This window comes from Periplaneta americana, chromosome 5 (assembly GCF_040183065.1).
Source record: "Periplaneta americana isolate PAMFEO1 chromosome 5, P.americana_PAMFEO1_priV1, whole genome shotgun sequence".
Classification (NCBI taxonomy): Eukaryota; Metazoa; Arthropoda; class Insecta; order Blattodea; family Blattidae; genus Periplaneta; species Periplaneta americana.
This window is the reverse complement of record NC_091121.1, coordinates 99,501,166-99,522,720: the sequence shown is the minus strand read 5'-3', so window position 1 is coordinate 99,522,720 and position 21,555 is coordinate 99,501,166. Positions and strand designations below refer to the sequence as shown.

The 21,555-nt window shown below is 36.0% G+C and overlaps 1 protein-coding gene and 1 long non-coding RNA gene across 2 annotated transcripts in view; one reads left to right on the top strand and one right to left on the bottom strand.

Moving 5' to 3' along the window:
- The first annotated feature begins 2,332 nt into the window (after window positions 1-2,332).
- LOC138700046 (uncharacterized) overlaps window positions 2,333-21,555 on the top strand; it is a 203,184-nt gene continuing 183,961 nt past the window's right edge. Inside the window, exon 1 of the long non-coding RNA XR_011332158.1 lies at window positions 2,333-2,410. This is a non-coding gene — a long non-coding RNA (uncharacterized lncRNA). The remainder of the gene's footprint in view (window positions 2,411-21,555) is intronic.
- Window positions 5,316-19,930, bottom strand: LOC138700042 (neuropeptide CCHamide-2 receptor-like). Its single transcript, XM_069826335.1, has one exon. It carries the CDS (start codon window positions 9,954-9,956, stop codon window positions 8,955-8,957), a length of 1,002 nt encoding a protein of 333 aa, XP_069682436.1. The 5' UTR covers window positions 9,957-19,930; the 3' UTR covers window positions 5,316-8,954.

Genomic DNA, 21,555 nt, shown 5'->3' with positions numbered 1-21,555 from the left:
CAACGCCTTCGTAGCTCGAACAATTTTCATGCCACCACTGTTTGCACCCACTACACTGCACCCAGTCCTCAGAAATTGGTTCTTCATAGCTTTCGTTACAACCAGGAAAGAAAATTGTTCCTTCTGAAACTGTCCGATGTGATGAAGTTGACACTGATGGACTGTCGTTATTGAAGCTCTTCCTGCATTGTTTATTGTTGCACGACTTTTTTTGTTGTTGTAGGTAATGAATTACTAGAACTGGTCTTTTTGCATTATTGTTTGTTCCTAGAAATTTTATTTGTAATGAGAGTAAGACAAAATCTCAGACTTTTTTTTTAATTCGTTTCCTTTTCTTTGACTCCACTGTCTTCGGTAACGGTTATCGCAGCGGCCACATGCTTAACATGTCGGCATAATACAATAACGTGCGGTGTGCTTTTTAGAGGTGGGGAAAAAATAACGTAACAGTTATTTTGGAACCGTTCCTTGTTTGGAACTGTTCCAAAAAGTAACAGTACCTTGGAACACTGTTCCAAAATAACAGTGTTGCTCTGAGCTAGTACGAAATACTTGCGGTTAACAAATACTCGTTTCACTTTGGAACTACATTATGACAACGCCTGTTCCACAGAACGGAACATGTTTGGTACTATTGAAAACAGTGACGCCAACTTTTGAAAAACAGTGGGTGGGCTCAAACGTTTGGCGAGCCTTAAGTTAAATAAATCTCACAACACGATAAATTATTGGGTGGGCTCGGATTCCACGAGCCCATATAAGTTGGCGCCACTGTTTGAAAGCAGAATTGGGAATCCTTTCGTCGTACTGAAAAAAAAAAGTTGGAAACTAAAGTAAAAGATAAATAGTAAAGATACGAAGGTAGTCTTTAAAAAATGTACACATTATCTTGGAACTAATGTTAATTAAGTATAGGATTCTATCAAATAACATAATGCCTGTATTATAGTAACTACATTGTGAATTTTATCAAGGGAGATGAAAATATATAGGTTATGTTTATTTCCAAATATTTTACAGTTTTAGTTTCATTACCAATTCTTGAAATTAAACTAAAATCTGTTGAAACATGACTATTATTGAAGTCCTTTTGTTTAAAAAAAAAAGTACAACGGTAAATTTTCATATTTCATTACAATGAGATTATTATTATACTTCATGACGGTACATTATTAATATTAATTTTAGCACGGCCGAAATGATTATAGCTTTTATTTACGCATTTTTGGAGAAATTGAACACTACTGTGACCTTCAGCTAAGCAAAAGAGGAAGAATAGGTTAGGTTTTATTTACCACTGGGATCCATTTCGATTTCGTGACCAATTTACAAATAATTTAAAATTACATCACATTTCCTGCTTCGAACAAACCTGGTCTACGAATTCAATTTAAGCATTAGAAAAGATTTCATTTCCAGGAATTCACATCTCGACTCATTATGACATCGTACTGCATCACATGGCATACAGGGAAGTATGTGATCATTTAGCGTCCGTACATGTTCCTAAATACCACTGTTACATTACGTACTAGTAGCACGTGGCTCTTCCACTGTTACATTAAATACCCCTGTTACAAAAAACATTTGCTGTTACAAAAAATAACTTGCTGTTACAAAAAATACTCGATGTTAAATGGAACTGCATTATGAGTCATGACTATAAAATAACGTAACGGCCTGTTCCAAACCATCAATATTACATTGCATACTAGTAGTACTGTACCTGTTATACAAAATACTTGCTGTTACATGTTACAATATACTCGATGTTATGGAACACGGCCGACTTGATGATACCTTCGCTTTCAAAGATGAAGCGAAGCTAGCATCAAGTCGGCCGTGTATGGATTTCATTATGACAACCGTTGCTGCAGTGTTATCAATTTACCGACTTTGTCACTAGATCTGGCTACTTTTAACAATTTTTTGGGACAAAATCAATACCAACTTTTAATCCTGAACTGGCGTCGTGCATAAATATAACGTAACTGGTTTCGTGGTGTCAATACTGTCAGTATGACTTCTGGACTTTCTCATGCCCTCGACTTATAGTTTTGCCTTTTTTACCCAAATTTTTGCATAAATTACTTTGACTAAAGGGTTAAAAAAAATAAATTGTGTCACACGCTTCACAGAATGACAGAACTGAATTTAGGGACTTGACTCTGGAGGAGTTTCGTTCATTCCTGGTGTGTTTTATTTTGGTACAGTTTCCACATTAAATTATGTATATATATATATATATATATATATATATATATATATAATGTAAAAATTAATTTCTGATCCTACAGAATGATCCTATGGTAACAACATGGAGTCAGGCCACAAAGAGAAAAACACTGGAGGAGGGATTCGATCCGGTGCTGTGGAGCGAAATTCGGCGTAGGCGATATAATATATGGTGGTACTGTTATTTTTGAACTGTTATTTGGAACCTAGTATTTTTATGGAACTGGAACAGTTGGAACTGTTACGAGAAAATAACAACTTTTCCATCTCTAGTGCTTTTAAAACATAATTTTCGCGACCGATTGTTGTTCTGTAGGTTTCACTCTAAGCGTCACATTGTCACGTCTGCTTCCTCGATAAGAATGAGTACTAATTTGTTATATTGTTATACGAGTATGTTGACATTCATAACTCTTAATAATAACTCTTTAATAATAATTTTTAATCACATACCTTAATGTTCGTCCTCAGCACAAGACATTGTAACCTCGGTTTTAGTCCTCGTGGATTAGACAAGTAGGTATCATTTTATAATGGAAGCAGGATATTGGTTGCAATATTGAAATTGAGGCGAGTGATTGGAACGGCGATATAAGAAATAGAAAACAATAATACAAGTAAATTTCAAAGTCCTGCCGAATGTTACGCACGAGGCCGCTCAAAGACCTGCCGAATGCTAAGCATGAGACCGCGATAATATTCTGACATAGGTCGAAGTCATGACACAGTTGAATAGAAAGCTGTAAGAAATAATATACCATTTTTAAAAACTGGTTGTATGACACGAAATTTGTCTCTAAGGATGATGCGAGACTATGATGAAGATAAGGAAAGATTATTTCAAATAACATTTGTTTATTTACATTACAACAAGAAAAAGGTTACCGTAGATAATTTTCCCTCGGTTTAAGAAGTAGGGAAAAGAGTGTTTTGATAGAAATTGGTAACATGAATTTTTCGTCTTTAGACCTCGATGTGGTGAGAGTTTCGATGTATAATAGTAAAGTAATATTGGGAGTGGGAGAGGCAGGGTTAACGTAGGCCTAAGTGTCTAGGGTGAAGAAAAAAGTCGGCTTGCTCTGATATATTACGATGTGGGGGTGGGCAGAAGAACGAGAGAGAGATGGAAATAGGTAGACGGTTAGTTCTAGCCATCGAAGGATGTATAGTCGTGTCGCTGTTATTTCCGGTATGACTCCTCCCCTTTGCTTACGTCTTAGGAAGTGAAGGCTCTATAAAGTCTAGGTAGGTACTATCGTTCGCCATTTATGTTCTTTCGTTGCCGAGCTACCAGATGAGAATCTATTTGCTTCACCGTTAAACATTATCATGTCGTAGCTCCTATGATAATAAATCAAACGCACTGTAATTGAGCAAATAATTGAGCGGCAAATAACGTCCTCGTGTGATTTCTGCGAACGCCAACGTAAGAGCCAAAATGGCGGGCGATTATATTAACTATTTATCGAGCCTTAGGAAATTCATTACATCATCAATAGCGAATGACAAGACGCACACGTTCAAATGTAGCCGACCTGCACCGTGATTGGCTGCCGGAAATAAGAGCGACGGGACTATAAAAAACCGTATCTCGCGACTTTCTGATGGCGAGAAACTCCTCGGAGTCGACGGATCAAAATACCGTAGTATGCGACTTTCCGACGCCAGGAGCGGAGAAACGGTAGACTCTATTGTCGGAGGATCAGTTTAGCTCAGCTCACGACTTACCGATTCTAGAGGGAGTTGAGGAGAGAGTTGGAATTAAGCGAGCAATCTGGGATGAGTGTGGGGAGTCGAAGGTAGAAATGTTGTACGAGATTATGATCAGGGATTGAAGCGATCATAAGAGAAGAAAAGTGGTTAGTTTTAAGGTGAGAAGAGTTCTGGCTCTGGCTCCTCCCTGTCACGTGACTAGTGACGTCACGCCGGTCGAATTGGGAGGAAGTTTTCATGACAGCGTCCCATTGCAGGTTTAAAGCTGAACTAAATGTAGAGGCGTGCATTGGTGGGGTGATGCGATATCGGCGGGAAAAAGTAGCATATGTTCCTTCTTACTGGGTGGTCGATCTCTCTTATCTCAAACATCGGCGGTGAGAGTGAAAGGCAGGGAGGAAATGAACGTCTCCTCTCTAAGATTTACCAGCGTATAGATAATTAACCAGTATGGACACTTGGAGTCGGTACCTTTGATGTAGCAGGACTGATTTCAATGACCTTCAAACCAGTTTCATCGTGAGATTCTGCTTTCTCCCAGGAGTTGGCACTGACATCACACCAGCTAGCAGTCGACACAGCGGAAATATAATACATACAATTAATACATCTAATTATATTACGTACTCAAAATAAATTGGACTGATGAAATAATAAATCCGTCATTAACTGTAATATCTAGAATCTTCAGTCCATTATAATGAGAGTTGAGACGTTGATACCAATAACAATTAAAATATGTAATGAATTGATAGCGCTGAAAATGGAAAAACAAAACTCCTATGAGAAATAAAACCATATACCTATATGATATTGTGTACAAATACTAACGAATTTGATACATAATTATATAATGTATTATATTATTTGATAATATAATTTATTATAATACAAAATATAAAAAAAAAAAATATTATTAAAACTAGTTTGTCACTGAGAAATAAGGAAAAGCTGTTAACTTGAATTTATTTGAAGCAAAGCGGTACTGGATTATGTAATAATGTAGGCGATGTTTGGATTCTGTGTCTTAACTCTATACTCAATTACTATCTTAGCGTGTGCTCGATTCCACTAAACTCTAGCGCTTGAAAGTGGAACTAAACGCGGGCGCACAGAGAAACAAAACACAGGAATAATCGCTCACTGTCCATTCAATATAATCCCTAGTCGCTGGATTTTCCATGTGGAGGGCGAACTGGAGAATAAGTGAGTCGAAGCAGGCTCGCAAGAAGCATAACTGAAGGAATCACAACATGAGGTAATTTGAATATAAATTACAGTTGATTGAATAAAACAACCTAATCTTTGAATATATGCCAATTTAACATAATTATACAATATATTTCAAAATTGCGTACAATGAAGTGTTAAAAATTTGTGTTGATCACAATGATATTGTTTGTTAAAAATACTGATTCTTGTTTACTAGTCTATGAAATGACGCATTACATTCAAAGAAATATTGTTAGGAAGCCAGGTGAGATACTGCAACCAAATTTATGCATGTGTACATCACAAATGTTTAGAACATGTTCTTAATAAATTTAGCAATATAATATAAATAGTTTGGTAGTAAATTATAATTTAAAAACATGGAGTAATTCGGGTAGAATTCTATGTTAATTGATAACTAGTTTTCGTTCCAGATTATGCCATATACACAAATTATGGATTAGTGAAAAGTAAATAAATATCCGAAGAGTTCTATGTCCACGATTTTAATAGGAGATATTTTAAATCCACAAAATATACCTTATCAAGAACGTAAGTATTAGCTGACTTTACTTTTATCTTGTTAGGTCTAATCGTAATGTTTAATGCCTACCTAATTTCCAAATTCTCATCTAGGAGACATACACTAATCCATGATTGGGATAATTTCATTTTATAAGGACTTTAAAGAACGTTTTACTTCAATAACATACGAGAAGCATCGTTTCAAATCATATTATATAAAACAAAATTTTAGAGGAAGAACGAAAATCTGATTACTCCTTATCTGGATAATTTTTCACAAAGTGAAAAATGTGAAGTTATTATGCTTGAGGTTTACTTCAAGGAACTTGAAAAAATGAAATCACTTCTCACTTCTGTTCTTGAAATTGAAGGAAAATGTGTTCGACATAATACGTTTTGATCCAATAAATGTACAAATAATTTTATTAAAAAATCTTAATGTGGCAAATACATAAAATAACCAATAATTATTGCTGTTTTTAAAGAGAAACATTATCTGTTAATATAAAATTACAATTCCCACATTAAACATTTTGATATACAGAGTGTTCATAAGTTCTTCCTGCTGTTATATTGTCTTTAATGAGATAAATGACTGCATAAAAACCATAATTATTATTATTATTAAATAAAACATTATTTTGTTAATATAAAAATATAATAATAATGGCTTTATTTAACCTGGCAAAGTTAAGGCCGTAAGGCCTTCTCTTACACTCAACCAGAATTAAAACTTGCTTACACTGTTGAACATAAAACTGGATCGGAATTAAGTAATTACATCCTGATACAATTTAGGTACATAATGAGATCAAAAGAGGTAGTTACATAAAATTTACCTCATATAATAAAAATAAATATAGTGGAATACATATTAATGTTGTTAGAATCAAATACGAATCACATAAAAACAGAAGCCGATAATTCAATAAAAAATGTACACAGTAAAAATAAAAATAAACACATTAGTATACATATTAGTAGGCCTATTAGATTACAATTAAGTAGGATTTACGCACACATTACAAATTTAAAAAATGTTGATGTAGGCCTACAGAGTGTTCATAACACCCATCCGGCTGGATTCATGGTGTTTGAATCTTTTCCACATTTTTTTTTGGAATCCTCCTCCTTCTTCTAAACAGACACAAGTTGCCATAATACCATCATCCTTATTGCCAGTTACCACAGTAACTGCATCGATGATGTTAGCATAGAAATATAAAGCTTCACACAATTGAAATAAGCCGCTGTTTTTTTTTAACTATTCATTTCTGCCATAAGTTACTATAGGTCATAGAAAAAATGAAACAGTAATTTTACATTTTAAAAAATTCGAGGGTATTTTCAGCTCATCTCCCTTCTCCGACATTAACTTTCCCATCCCCCACGAATAGGTAAATACCCTGATGAGTAAGAAAGAGGTAAATACCTGAAGATTTGAATGTTGACTTGGTATTGTATTAAATTAAATTAAAGTTATAGAATTTCTACATTAATTAAAATATTGCCGGGTATGATAAATTTTTGTAGAAAGTCTCACAATCCCTACATTCTTCATTGAAATCTATTTTTACGTTGCCTCAGATTTCAGTTCATGTGCATGTTTTGCTACTTTCGGGGTTCTCCTGAACTGTCACCTACGATAGTTTCTTGTTCCATACTGGAGACAACTTTGATCACACACAGCTCGCAAGAAAAAAGACTGTCTTGTCCATTCTGAATATGAAGCATTGTCGAGAAAGTGTGCCAGATTGTCAGTATAACTAACACAGAAAAGTAATTAATTTCATTTATACCAATTCTATAACATGAATATTGGACGTAATACGATATGAAACAGACACTATAAAGGGCTGAATATGATTTGAAACAACCGCTACTTTAAAGCAGTCATTTACACTGTTAGCGAATACGATTTGATACAATCAGAGTTCACAGCGTGAAAGACCGTATCCGAAAATATACGAAAATGTATCAAACTCAATTTTGTCCACCAGTGGACATAATACGATTTGAAACGATGGTAATCCATGATTGGGATAATTTGATTTTATAAGGACTTTAAAGAATGTTTTACTTCAATAACATACATTATACCCATACTTCCCGATCCCTCGGGTAAATTGAGTATGGTTCAACTTACGGTTATTACAGATTGTTACAAAAAGGAATTTAAAACTTTAGAAGTTATAGAAAAATATTCACATATCTTACAGAATCGGTTCAGGTGTCATTTTAAAGGACAATATATCAAGTTTGACTCATGTAGTGCCTCAACACGAAATTCACCACAGACAGTATTGTGTATCAAGATATTCTCTACTATTTTCTCATTCCACAGACTAACGAAGATGACCAACATCATCGCATTCAGTACCGGCAAGATAGGGCATCACCTCACTACCGCTTCGAGGTACGTGAACTATAATATCGGCATTTACCACGTCGTTGGATTGGTCGTGTAGAGCCAACTGCATGACCACCTCGTTCAGATAACTGATCCCCCCACTTTTTCCTGTGGAGGATTGTCAAAGATCGAGAGTCTGTTCCTCCTTTACGTGCCCATCTCGCTGAGATGAGAGAGTGAATTAATGCCTTAGTTCCAGAAGTGACCACTGATCTACTGTCTCGCATATGGCAATAAATTGACAATGGGTTAGTTGTATGCTAGACCACAAATGGTAGTCACATAGAACCAAAATAACTGCTTGGTAGAAATTTGTTTATTGTCCTTTAAAACGACACCTTAACAATATCTGTGAGATATGTGAATAACTCTGTATAGAATTCTAAAGGTGTAAACTCTTTTTTAAACACTCTTATTATGATAAGAGGAGATCAACATACTTGAAAATGCAATAGAATCATTTTACAAGGTCATATTGCTAACATATAAAAAATTGATTGCAACATTTTATCATGATAACAGACTATGGGTCTCTAAACTTGAAAAGAGAATGTTTTATATCCAAATTATCCCAAACCCTATACAGTAGTGAATAAAAGACGGAATGCTGCTTTTTAGATTTGAGATTGTGTGTGTACTCCGGCAGATGAAGATGTTCCTGCGATTCGCCGTTTCCAAACTACGCGAACGTTCAGTCTCATTTTCTAATTAACTAGGTCTTCTATTGACACCTCAATGTGCATAATTATGTCACTTTCACCCTGTAGGGCCAACACATATTTAATATAAAAAAAATTCATACGTAAAATTATATATACATACAATGAAGAATGCATTTTTAAGTAAAACAAAAAGACTTTCAACCATTTCGAACTACAACTTCATTGTAATCCCCAGGAACAGAACTTGAATTCGTACCATTATCTTGTTCTAAATTTTCTTCTTGTTGTAAACAGCACAAATAATGCCTGAAAAGATTTCTATATGTAACACTCGATATATATAACGCTATGGGGTTAAAGCAAGCATTCAAAAACAACAAGTATTTCGTTAAATACGCTGTGAAAAGCACCAGAGGAGAATTCCTCTCTAATTCTCCCCAATAGACAGCCATATTCCAGACCCAGAAAGGTGTAAAGCTTATGATATAAAGAAGAGCCAGGGCCATTACAACATTTGCACTTCTTTTCCTGAGTTCTTGTAGTTCAACATTTTGTACTTCACCCGGTATTTCCATTATACTTCTCTTCAACCGTCGAGCAGTTGCTAGATTGAAGCCTAATATAAAAATGGGTAACACTACACAATAGAACAATGTATAACAAAGTGTTGATAAATTTGCACTGTTTGGATTCTTGTACGACGAACATAAATAAGCATATATATCCCTAATGAAGCTTGGAGGGAGAGCTACTGGAAGAGCGAGAGCCCAGACGAACAAGATATACAGCAATGTGAGTCTGGACGATCCGCAACATTCCACAACACGTCTGTTCAGGAGTGGAACTGTGACACAGAAGCGTTGAATGCTGAGTGCCAGCAGAGAAAGAGCGCTCACTGCTCTAAGGAATTGGCGGAATGCTAGTTGTAAACCGCACGAAGTTATGTCTTCAGAAGCATGGTCGTATTTATTGAAGTAATGCAGAGGTGCATTGGCAGCGATATTGAGGATGTCGCACACAGCGAGGTTGAAGATCATGATGTTGGGCCTGGTGCGAATCTCCTTTTGTCGTATAAACATGAGTAGAAGAGTACCGTTCAGTATCAGACCAGTCACTATTATCACCACATACACGGCTGGATCCACGTAATCTTTGTACACTTGGAAGTACTTTGGTTCTTCAATTTCGCTTTGCCTCATTTTTTGTGATATTACGCATATGAACTATTTAAAATTACTTAATTACACATAGCACATTATCGAAGAAATTTATCTTTATATGAAGAACAACACATTGAAGGTATCCATAACTACATTACTATCACTTCTGTTATAATATAGTTAGAGAATTTCAACGTTTAACTCAGTTAACAAAGTTTTTAACTTACACATGCACGGCTAGTGTACAATATTACCAGAATAGAAGAACGGCAGCACAGATGTTGAATTCAAAACTTTTCGTACAAACACAAGACGCAGCTTGTCACTTCTGGACACGTAAGGACACTATTGCTCAGAAGACAGTACTGTATATGTTGCAATGGCTGGTGATATACTTTCCTTGTCAAGAACTTGTATGAACAGCACTAAGGCACTGGAATTTCCTAATAATCGCTCGTTTTCGCTTTTGCATAAAATATCTCTGAAAAAGAAAAAAAAAAAAAACAAAGTTATCGAAAATTACGTAATGTCTCACAAGTACATGAGAAGAAAATGCGTGCAGATCAGTTTCTTTGCATGCTTTCTGGTATTATTTCATTGCACATTATGTAGTACCTCACATCAATGTATTTAGAAGTAAAGATTTGGGGATGGACCAAAATATTGTGATACACGGTGAAAGGATCCGATTAAATAATTGACAAAAGAATAAGCTAAATATACAGGAGGGGACCGAAGCACCAATATTTAAGAGGTTAAATGCAACAATACATTTATTACACTTTTACTTCGATGAAGCACCGTTAGGTAGGAAAGAAATAGTCTTTGCCCAAAGTTTGCAGCCCTCTATTGTGGTAATTGCCCGAGAGAAATGATTAATTGCTATACAAACAGATAGGTAAATATAATCTGAACAGTTGAAGTCTTGAATATTTTTTTGAAAATTAAACCGTATAGCCATGAATTTTCCACACAATCATGAACACATCCCATCACAACAGGGAACCATAAGATAGCGCTGGATCTTCACTAGACTATTGAAAATGAAGAATATCACTTCGAAACAAGTCATACTGGTAATTACCGATTAAGTTAACACAGTAAAGAAGTTTCAGTTAAACAGTCATCATGAATTTAAATTGGATAATTGCGGAAATCGTTAAAATAAATCTTGCAACGCAGCGCAGTGTTGCGTGTGTTCAATAGTGAGGGAGGGAAAGGTAAGGAGTCCAGACCGTACTTCCTACAGTATCCGTGATGTTGCCAAATGTTTCTAGAAGCATAACGATATCCTCTGAAACGGTGAATTAAAAAAAAAAAAGAACTGATTTATATGTTTACAATCTCTACTCATGATCTATTAACAGTTTCATTTTTGTGCAGAAGTTACCATCCACCCTATATAATAAATAGGTTAATTTAGTTCTTTTCTACCAACACAATCTCCAATAATACTGTAGACGTCTACTGACAACGCATCTGTGAAATTCAATGGCTTTTTGATACCGTGAACTTGGATAGGCCTGTGCATTTTTTTAAGTCATTTTCCGTGCCCTGCAAACATTTCTGCTTTTTCTTATTCTTCGCGATTTTTACTATTTAATACGTTCCGGCCCAGTTTTGTCAAGATATTTTTCATTTTTTATTTGCCCACGCTTCTTTTGCTTTAGTTTAGTTCAGGTGATCTGTTACAGATTATTTTGTTTGTGTGTTTCTTCCATTTTTCCTGTATGGGTTAATTGTTTAATTTATCTACTTTCTTTATAATTCCGCTCGTATTTCAGTGTTTATTCTAATGCCTACCTAATAACGTGTACCCGCAATGGAACTAAAAAAGTTCATATCTGCGACTATATTGTGGGAGTATGTATAGTAGTCATTGCTCAAGTTTCTAATACATATTTAAGGATTGGTATTGCCACACATTTAAAAAGTCCAACGTCTTCGTAGCTCGAACAATCTTCATGCCACCACTGTTTGCACCCACTACACTGCACCCAGTCCTGAGAAAATGGTTCCTCATAGATTTCGTTACAACCAGGACAGAAAATTGTTGCTTCTGAGACTGTTCGATGTGATGAAGTTGACGCCGATAGGCTGTCGTTATTGAAGTTCTTCCTGCATTCTTTATTGTTGCACGACTTTCTATGTCGTAGGTAATGAATTCCTAGAACGGATCATTTTGCATTATTTTTTGTTGATAAAAGTTTATAATGATAATGAGAAGAAGACAAAGTCTCAGACTTTGTTTAAAATGTGTTTCCTTTTGCTTGACTTCACTGTTTTCGGTAACGAAGAGGCCATAGCCGGTGAAATACGTGCTTTTTCAATAATCTCAGGTTGAACTGCTAAGGAAATTTCATCTCTATTTTCGTATGCTTTCACCATTTTCGAATCTTGTTCTACTTTTCTCTAACATTTCTTACTTAAATATTAATTTTTTGTCTGACATCCTGACATAGGTCGACGTCATGACACACTTGAATAGAAAGCTGTAAGAAATAATATTCCATTTTTAAAAACTGGTTGTACGAGACGAAATGTGCCTCTAAGGATGATGGAAGATTATGACGAAGATAAGGAAAGACTATTTTAAATAATATTTGTTTATTTACAACAAGAAAAAGATAGATAATTTTCCCTAGGTTTAAGAAGTAGGGAAAAGAGTGTTTCGATAGAAATTGGTAACTTGTGAATTATTCGTCTTTAGACTTCGATGTGGTGAGCGCTATGATGTATAGTAGTAAAGTAATAATGGGGGGAGAGACGCAGGCGTAAGGTAAGTGTCTAGAGTGAAGACAAGATTCGACTTGCTCTGATATAGTACATGTGGGGATGGGCAGAAGAACGTGAGAGAGAGATGGATCTACATAGACGGTTAGTTCTAGCGATCGAGGTATTTAACAAGCCGTAACTCGCGACTATCCGATGACGAGAAGCTCCTCGGAGTCGACGGATCAAAATGCCGTTGTATGTGACTTTCCGATGCCAGGAGAGGAGAAACGGTAGACTCTATTGTCGGAAGATCAGTTTAGCTCAGCTCACGACTTACCGATTCTAGAGGCGGTTGAGGAGAGGGTTGGAATTAAGCGAACAATCTTGGATGAGTTTGGGGAGGCAAAGGAAGGAATGTTGTAGGAGATTATGGTCAGGGATTGAAGCGATCAGAAGAGAAGAGAAGTGGTTGGTTTGAAGGTGAGAGGAGTTCTGTCCCTAAAGCCTCCTTTCGAAAATCGAAGGAGAATTGGGAGGAAAATTTAAAAGGTACGCAAAACGGGTCCTTGCAAGGGTTTGGGGGCTGTACAAAACTAAATATGTGAGCTCCAAGCCTGTTGGCCACTAGTCTCACTCCGGGTTACGCTGCTCCCCTGAAGGAGCTCTAGAAAATTTTGAAGGGGAAGCCGAAATTGGACGTAACCTCTTAGGTACCACATACGCGACGGGGGCTGAGATTGATCACGGAACGGGGCGAGAAGGAGTTGGCTGGTGTTTGCCGTTAGGATGGCAAGACGCCGTCATCTGTTGTTCGATGACAAAGCAGGTGAAGGCCGTCGGAAGAAGCGCCGTGAAATCTAATCTGCAATTTGAGAGGTCCTTGTCCTTTCAATTTGCGACTTATTGAGTGACCTCGTATATTTAATAGACTATTAATATTATCTGAACTAGGGCATACATCATTTATAATATAGGTGGAATATATATGGGGAAGGGGATATAGGTCCGTGGCCCATTTCTTATAGGGCTCATCCCGACATTTGTCTTACGCCTGAGGAAAACCACGGAATACCTTAGGCAGGATGAGTTGTCTCATATAAGAGACTAGCCAATTTGGCTATTATGTAGGAGGTCATGAGCCTTGTTGATTTGTCTCAATTTCGAGACCAGCCATTTGGCTATATGATGGCTCAATTGCGAAGAGGGGGGAGAGATGTAATTGTTAATTAATTTAGAGTTAATTAGGGAGATTCATGGGGATATGAGTGCAGGTCCGTGGCCCATTTCTTATAGGGCTCATCCCGACATTTGTCTTAGCGCCTTAGGAAAACCACGGAAAAACCTTAGGCAGGATGAGTTGTCTCAATATCAGAGACTAGCCAGTTGGCTCTTAGGTTGAATGACTCTATGAATCGATGGATATATACTAGCCAATTGGCTCTATTAGATTTCCATCGATCAACAAAAGTAGATAATGTTAGGGAGGGATTTTGTTTAGCCCAGTTAAGACAAGGTCATTTTACAGCGGTTGCACTATCCGCTGTAAAATGACCTAAAGCTGTAAAAGCTTGCCTTTTATTAGGGGTGGCTCTGGCTCCTCCCCGTCACGTGACTAGAGACGTCACGCCGGTCGAATTGGGAGAAATTTTCCATGACAGCGGCCCCTTGCAGTTTTAACGCTGAACTAAGTGTAGAGACGTGCACTGGCAGGGTGATGCAATATCGGTGGCAAAAGTAGCATGTGTTCCTTCTTACTGCGTAGCCGATGTCTCTTTCCTAAAAGAAGGGCGGAGAGGGTATAAGGCAGGAGGAAAATGAACGTCTCCTCTCTAAGATTTACCATGTGGAGGGCGAACTACAGAATAAGTGAGTCGAGGCAGGCTCGCAAGAAGCATAAATGAAGGAATCACAACATGAGGTAATTTGAGTATAAATTACAATTAATTGAATAAAACAACCTAATCTTTGATGAACATATGCCAATTTAACAGAATTATGTTATATATCTCACAATTGCTTATCACGAAGTGTTAGAAATTTGTGTTGATTACATTGATATTGCTAGTTAAAAATACTGTTTCTTGTTTACTGGTCTATGAAATGACTCATCGCATTCAAAGCAATATTATTGGGAAACAAGGTTAGACACGGCAACAAAATTCATACATATGTGCTTCACAGATGTCTAGTACACGTATTTAATAAATTCAGCAGTATAATATAAATAAACTTTTAAGAAACGCTGATATCAACTCTCACAACCTTTCAAAATCAATAATAACCTATTAACTAAAATATATTCAGACAACTATGGCATTCACCACGACGAATTAGACTGCGTGCTCTCCCACCAACAGCATTTGCATCACAGCTTCTCCATCTCTTTTAAATTTATACATTATATTTAACATTTTAACATAGTTAATATCAAACGGTACAAATTTAATTTTAATGATACGGTCTAATGAGAATACTTAGCCTTTAATTGTATAAGGTTAATATCATGCTGTGCCTTCTCCTTGTCTTATATACACACGAGAATCTAGCATCAGTGTTCAGCTTTACCATGTACAGTTTACCTCAAGAGGCACGAAATTTATATAATTGTAAATGCCAGTACGTGCATTACTTACCATGTTATTAATTGCTAGATCAACTTATCACCTATTTTTTAAATATTGTTTGCATCTCATGCACCAGAAGATGACTTTTTAAAGTCGAAAATATTAGTGACTTCGTACTTAATATTGTGATGTAACAGATTATCTGACCTCACAAATTGAAAAGTGTATTTGACTGAAAATTTATTATATATAATTATTAATTGTATTCACACTTTTCTGAACCAACATGTCTTTCAAAAATGAATAGTTTGGTAATAAATTACTATTTACAAACAGGGTGGTTAATTGGCAACTAGTTTTCATTCTAGATTATGCCATATATACAAATTATGGATTAGTGAAAGATAAATATATATCCGAACAGTTCTATGTCGCTGATTTTAATAGGAGATATTTTGAATTTACAAATAAGCCCTATCAAAGTCTTTAGTATTAGCTGAATTTGTTTTATATAGTGTGATTCAGATCACCCGTAACTGTAATTTTTTTTTTCGGAAACTACTGCATTACATTTTTCGAGACAAAAATAATTATGATTAAAGGACATGTGAACTTTCACTTGAGCTTGATTTCTTCAATCAACGTTAACAGGAAGTAGGGTCAGTGGTGTATTACTTTAAAATTTCAAATGGAATTCGGGGTCAAATATGGTACCATTTGATAGAGCTCTTTGAAACAAACAACTTTCATAGGAAACGTTTTTATCAATTCCTATTCTTACAATGAAAAAATCGTACGAAAAGGTAATGTCATTAATACTGAGAAATGTAAACTAGATAAGTACATTTAATGTTGACATAGGCTAGTACACACACACAATTGTCTGGCTGAGTGTAAACTACCCCTTCCCCATTGTTCGCTCAGCAGTGTTTCCTTTAGTCACCGTAATATAGTATCTATGGCCAGGTCTACATGTACACTGCACTTAGCCAGGTAATAAGCTCAGGTGGCCTTGCCCAACAATGTACAATAAGAAGGAAAAGTATTGTTTTCTCTGTACCTACGTTTGTACATTTTTCTAGTTTTGCAATTATTTTTGTGACAAATAAAATAATTACCTAAAAGTTAACAGTGATTACAAATACCTCGTACGTACAACAAACAGATGCTGTCCTGTGGCATGACCAGCACGATCTCCTGACTTGAATCTTTGTATTTTATTCTTTGGGGACGGTTAAAAAACATAGTCTATCAAGATCGTTCAGCAAGAAGAGATGACATGAAACAGTGAATCCGAGAGATCTTCCAGACCCTTGACCACCCCGAAGTGTTTGGAGTTGCTGACAGTGTTAGATGAAGAGTACGGGTGTGTGCTACTCAGAACGGCAGAGAGTTTGAACATTTATAAAAATTAATGGAATTGACCAGTCTTTCAGTAACATCTGTCAATATTAATTGTGTTGTTTAGATTTTCGAATTGTAACATTTCTCAATATTGGTCGCATTGCCTTTTTGTACGTTTTCTAATTGAAAGAGTAGGAATTGATAAAAACATTTCCTATGAAAGTTGTTTGTTCTGAAGAGCTCTATCAAATGGTACCATATTTGATACCGACTCTCATTTGAAATTTTAAAGTAATACGAGACTCATCCTACTTCCTCTTAAGGCTGATTGATGAAATCATGCTCAAGTGAAAGTTCACATGTGCTTTAGTTACAATTATTTTTTGTCGAAAATTTTAATGCAGTAGTTCCCGAAATAAATGACTTAAGGGTGGTCTCAATCACCCATTGTCTTTTCTTACGTTTTCTCATTGAAAGAGTATGAATTAATAAAAACGTTTCCTATGAAAGTTGTTTGTTTTGAAGAGTTCTATCAAACGCTACCATATTTGACCACAAATCCCATTTGAAATTTTAAAGTGATACACTACTGACCCTACTTCCTGTTCGGCTCATTGATGAAATCAAGCTCAAGTGGAAGTTCACATGTGCTTTAGTAATAAATATTTTAGTCTCGAAAATTTTAATGAAATAGTTTCCGAAAAATAATGACTGTTACTGGTGGTCTGAATCACCCTGTATTGTTGGGTCTAATCGAAATGCTTAATGCCTACATAACTTCCACATTCTCTTCTAGGATACATACACTAACGTATGATAGGGATGATTTCATTTTATAAAAAAATTTAAAAACGTTTTACTTCAATAATATACATTATACACATATTTCCCCATCCCTGGGGTGAATTCAGTATAGTTGAATTTACGGCTATTACAGGTCGTTTCGAAAAGGATTTTTCAACTTGAGAAGCTATAGAAAAATATCCACATAACTTACTGAATCGGTTCAGGTGTCATTATGAGGTCAATATATCAAGTGTGACTAATGTAGACCAATAACAAGATAATCACCACAGACACTATTGTGTATCAAGTTACTCTTGACAATTTAGTCGTTCCACAAACTGACGAAGAAGACCAAGATTATCACATTCACTATCAGCAAGATGGGGCATCACCTCACTATCGCTTCGAGGTACGTGAATTATTTTATCGGCGTTTCCAACGTCGCTCGATTGGTCGTGTAGTGCCAACTGCATGGCCACCTCGCTCACCATATCTGATCCCACGATTTCCTTCTGAGGGGGTTCGCCAAAATTCGAGTGTCTGTTCCTTCTTTACCTGCCCATCTCGCTGAGCTGAGAAATGGGATTAATGCCGGAGTTGGAGAACTAACTCCTTCTCTACACTCTCGTATATGCCAAGAAATTTATTATAGGTTGGCTATATGATATATTACAAACGTTAGTCACATCGAACCAAAATAACTGCTTGGTAGATACTTGACTTATGGTCCTTTAATAAAACGACATCTTAACCATTTCTGTAAGATATGTGAATAAATTTCTATAGGCTACTAAATGTGTAAAATCTTTCTTGAAAAACTCTTATTGAGATAAGCAGAGGCCAACAGACTTGAAAATGCAATACAATCATTTTAGAAGGTCATAGTCCTAACATATAGAAAACAGATTAAAAAATGTTATCATGATAACAGACTATGTGCCTCTCAATTAAAAACAAATATATACCTTAGATCCAAATTACTCAAACCTCTATAAAGCGGTGACTACAAGACGGAATGCTGATATTTAGAAATGAGTTTGTGTGTGTATTTCGGTAGATGTATATGTTCCGGCGATGCGCCATTTCCAAACTACGCGAACGTTCTCTAATTTTCTAATTAACTATGCACTTAATTACGAAACGAATAATAAATGCATACTTATGTTAATGCAATCAATTGCCACTTCAATCTGCACAGTTGTGACTCTTCAACACTGTATAAATATCTGATATAAAAATACGTAAACTTATTTATAGAATCTAGAATGCATTTTTAAGTATAACAAAAAGACTTTCAACCATTTCGAACTACAACTTCATTGTAACCCCTAGGAACAGAACTTGAAGTCTTAGCATTATCATGTTCGAAATTTTCGTATTGTATATAGCACAAATAATGCTTGAAAAGATGCCTATTTGTAACACTCGATATATACAATGCTATGGGGTTAAAGCACGCATTCAAAAACAACAAGTATTTCGATAAATACGCTGTGAAAAGCACCAGAGGAGAATTCCTCTCTAATTCTCCCCAATAGACAGCCACTTTCCAGAGCCAGAAAGGTGTACAACTCATTATATAAAGAATAGCCAGGGCAATTACAACATTTGCACTTATTTTTCTGAGCTCCTGCAGTTCAACATTTTGTAATTCATCTGGTATTTCAATTACACTTCGCTTCAACCGTCGAGCAGTTGCAAGATTGAAGCCTAATATAAAAATTGGTAACACTACACAGAAGCTATAATGTGTAACCAAGTGTTAATAATTTTACACCTTTTGGATTCTTGTACGACGAACATAAATAAGCGTATATGTCCCAAATGATGCTTGCAGGTACAGCTACTGGAAGAGCGACAGGCCAGACGAACAAGATGTACAGCATTATGTGTCTGAAAGATCCGCAATATTCCCCAACACGGATGTTCAGGAGTGGAACTGTGACACAGAAGCGCTGAATGCTGAGTGCCAACAGAGAAACAGCGCTCACTGCACCAAGAAAATGGCAGAAAGCTAGGTGTAAATCGCACAAAGTTATGTCTTCAGAAACATGATCGAATTTATTGAAGTAATGCAGAGGTGCATTGGCAGCGTTGTTGAGGATGTCGCACACACCGAGATTGAATATCATGATATTGGACGTGGTGCGAACCTCCTTTTGTCGTATAAACATGAGAAGAAGAGTGCCGATTAGTACCAGGCCAGTCACTATTATCACCACATACACGGCTGGATCCACGTAATCTTTGTACACTTGGAAGTACTTTGGTTCTTCAACTTCGCTTTCCCTCATTTTCTGTCTCAAAACGGATATAAACTATTTAAAAATAATTAATTCCACATCGTAAATTATCGAAGAAAGCAATCTTCATATGAAAATGAACACACTGAAAGCAGACGTAATTACATTACTATCAATTCTGTTAGAATATAGTTTGATAAATTAAACGTTTAACTTAGTTAACATTGTTTATAACTTAAACATGAACAGGTAGTATACAATGATACCAGGATAGAAGAACGGCACTACAGATGTTGAATTCAAAACTTTTCGTACAAACACAAGTAAAATTACTGCTTGTCACTTGTAGACACCTAAGCATTCTATTGCTCAGAAGACAGTACACTGGCTAGTGATATATTTTCCTTGTCAATATCCTGTATGAACAGCACTACGGCACTGGAATTTCCTAGTAATCGCTAATTTTCGCTTTTGCATAACATATCTCTCAAAAAGGAAAAAACAAACTTATCGAAAAATACGTAATATCTTACAAGTACAAGAGGAGAAAACTTGTGCACTTCAGTTTCCTTCAATACTTTCTGGTATTATTTTATTGCACATCATGTAGTATCTCTCATCAACGTATTTAGAAGTAAAGATTAGGGAATTAATCAAAATATTGTGATACATGATGAAAGGATGCGATTAAATAATTGACAAAAGAATAAGCTAGATATACAGGAGGGGACCGAAGCACCAACATTTAAGAGGTTACATATAAAATGTAACAAAACATTTATTACACTTTTCCTTCGATGAAGGACAGTTAGGCAGGAAAGAAATAGTCTCTGGCCAATGTTTGCAGCCCTCTATTGTAGTAATGGCCCCAGAGAAATGGCTAAATATTATAGAAGCAGGTAGGTTAATATAAACTGAACAGTTAATGTCTTGAATATTTTTGTGGAAATTAAACTATATCCATGAATTTTCAACACAATCATGAACACATCCCATCACAACAGGAAAGCATAAGATAGCGCGGGATCTTCACTAGGCATTGGAAAATGAACAATATCACTTCGAAACTAATCAGCCAGGTAATTACGTAATAAGTTAACACAGTAAAGCAGTTTAAGCTAATCAGTGATCATGAATTTAAATTGAATAATTACGAAAATCGTTAAAATATATCTTGCAACGCAACGCAGTGCTGCGGGGGTACATCAGACGGAGAGGAAGGTAGGGAGTCCAGGCCGCACTTGCTAGAGTATCCGTGATGTTGCCAAATGTTTCTACAGGGACATCATTTTAAATTTACTTCAATTTTTATTGCACCTGCGTTTCTGAATGTACTTGACTCCCACCCCTTTCACTAACGTCCTTGCTAACGTCAGTCACACAAACTTACGACCGCTGTTGCTAGGAGTGAAGTAAACAGTACAAAGTACAGTGTGTTTCAGAAATATGTTGCATTTTCTATAGAAGAAAAAGCTTATATTATTGAAGTTTATTTTCACACAGGTATGGTGTGTAGCATAACTGAATTTATCTGTGTGAACTGAGCAGAAGTGAAGATTAGAGTTACTGAAAGTACGGTACCCTATAATATGGTAGGTACTTAACAGCATTATTTAACCAAGAGTTTTGTTTTACTGTTTGTAGGTATGAAGGACGTTGATGGAAACTAGAATATTACAATATAACCGAATGTGAACAACAGTTTTTATTTTTTTCGCAATTTCCTGATTATATCATTACGGAATATTTTCGTAGAAATGTCATTAATCTGGTAGATAAATTTAGAGCAACAGAGTGTACAGAAAGGAAGAAAAGTGTAATATGGCCAACAAAGGTGACAGAAGAAGCTGTAGAAGATGCTAGAGAAAGGATGCAGCGAGGTTGTAATAAGTCGGTCAAGAAGTTAGCTGTAGAAATTGGGGTTTCTTACGGAAGTGCTCACAAAATCCTCAGAATTAATTAGGTTAGTAATATGCTGAATAATGT

Excerpts from the sequence above, each read along its gene's own strand:
- LOC138700042 (XM_069826335.1), bottom strand. The coding sequence starts at position 9,956 with ATGAGGCAAAGCGAAATTGAAGAACCAAAGTACTTCCAAGTGTACAAA.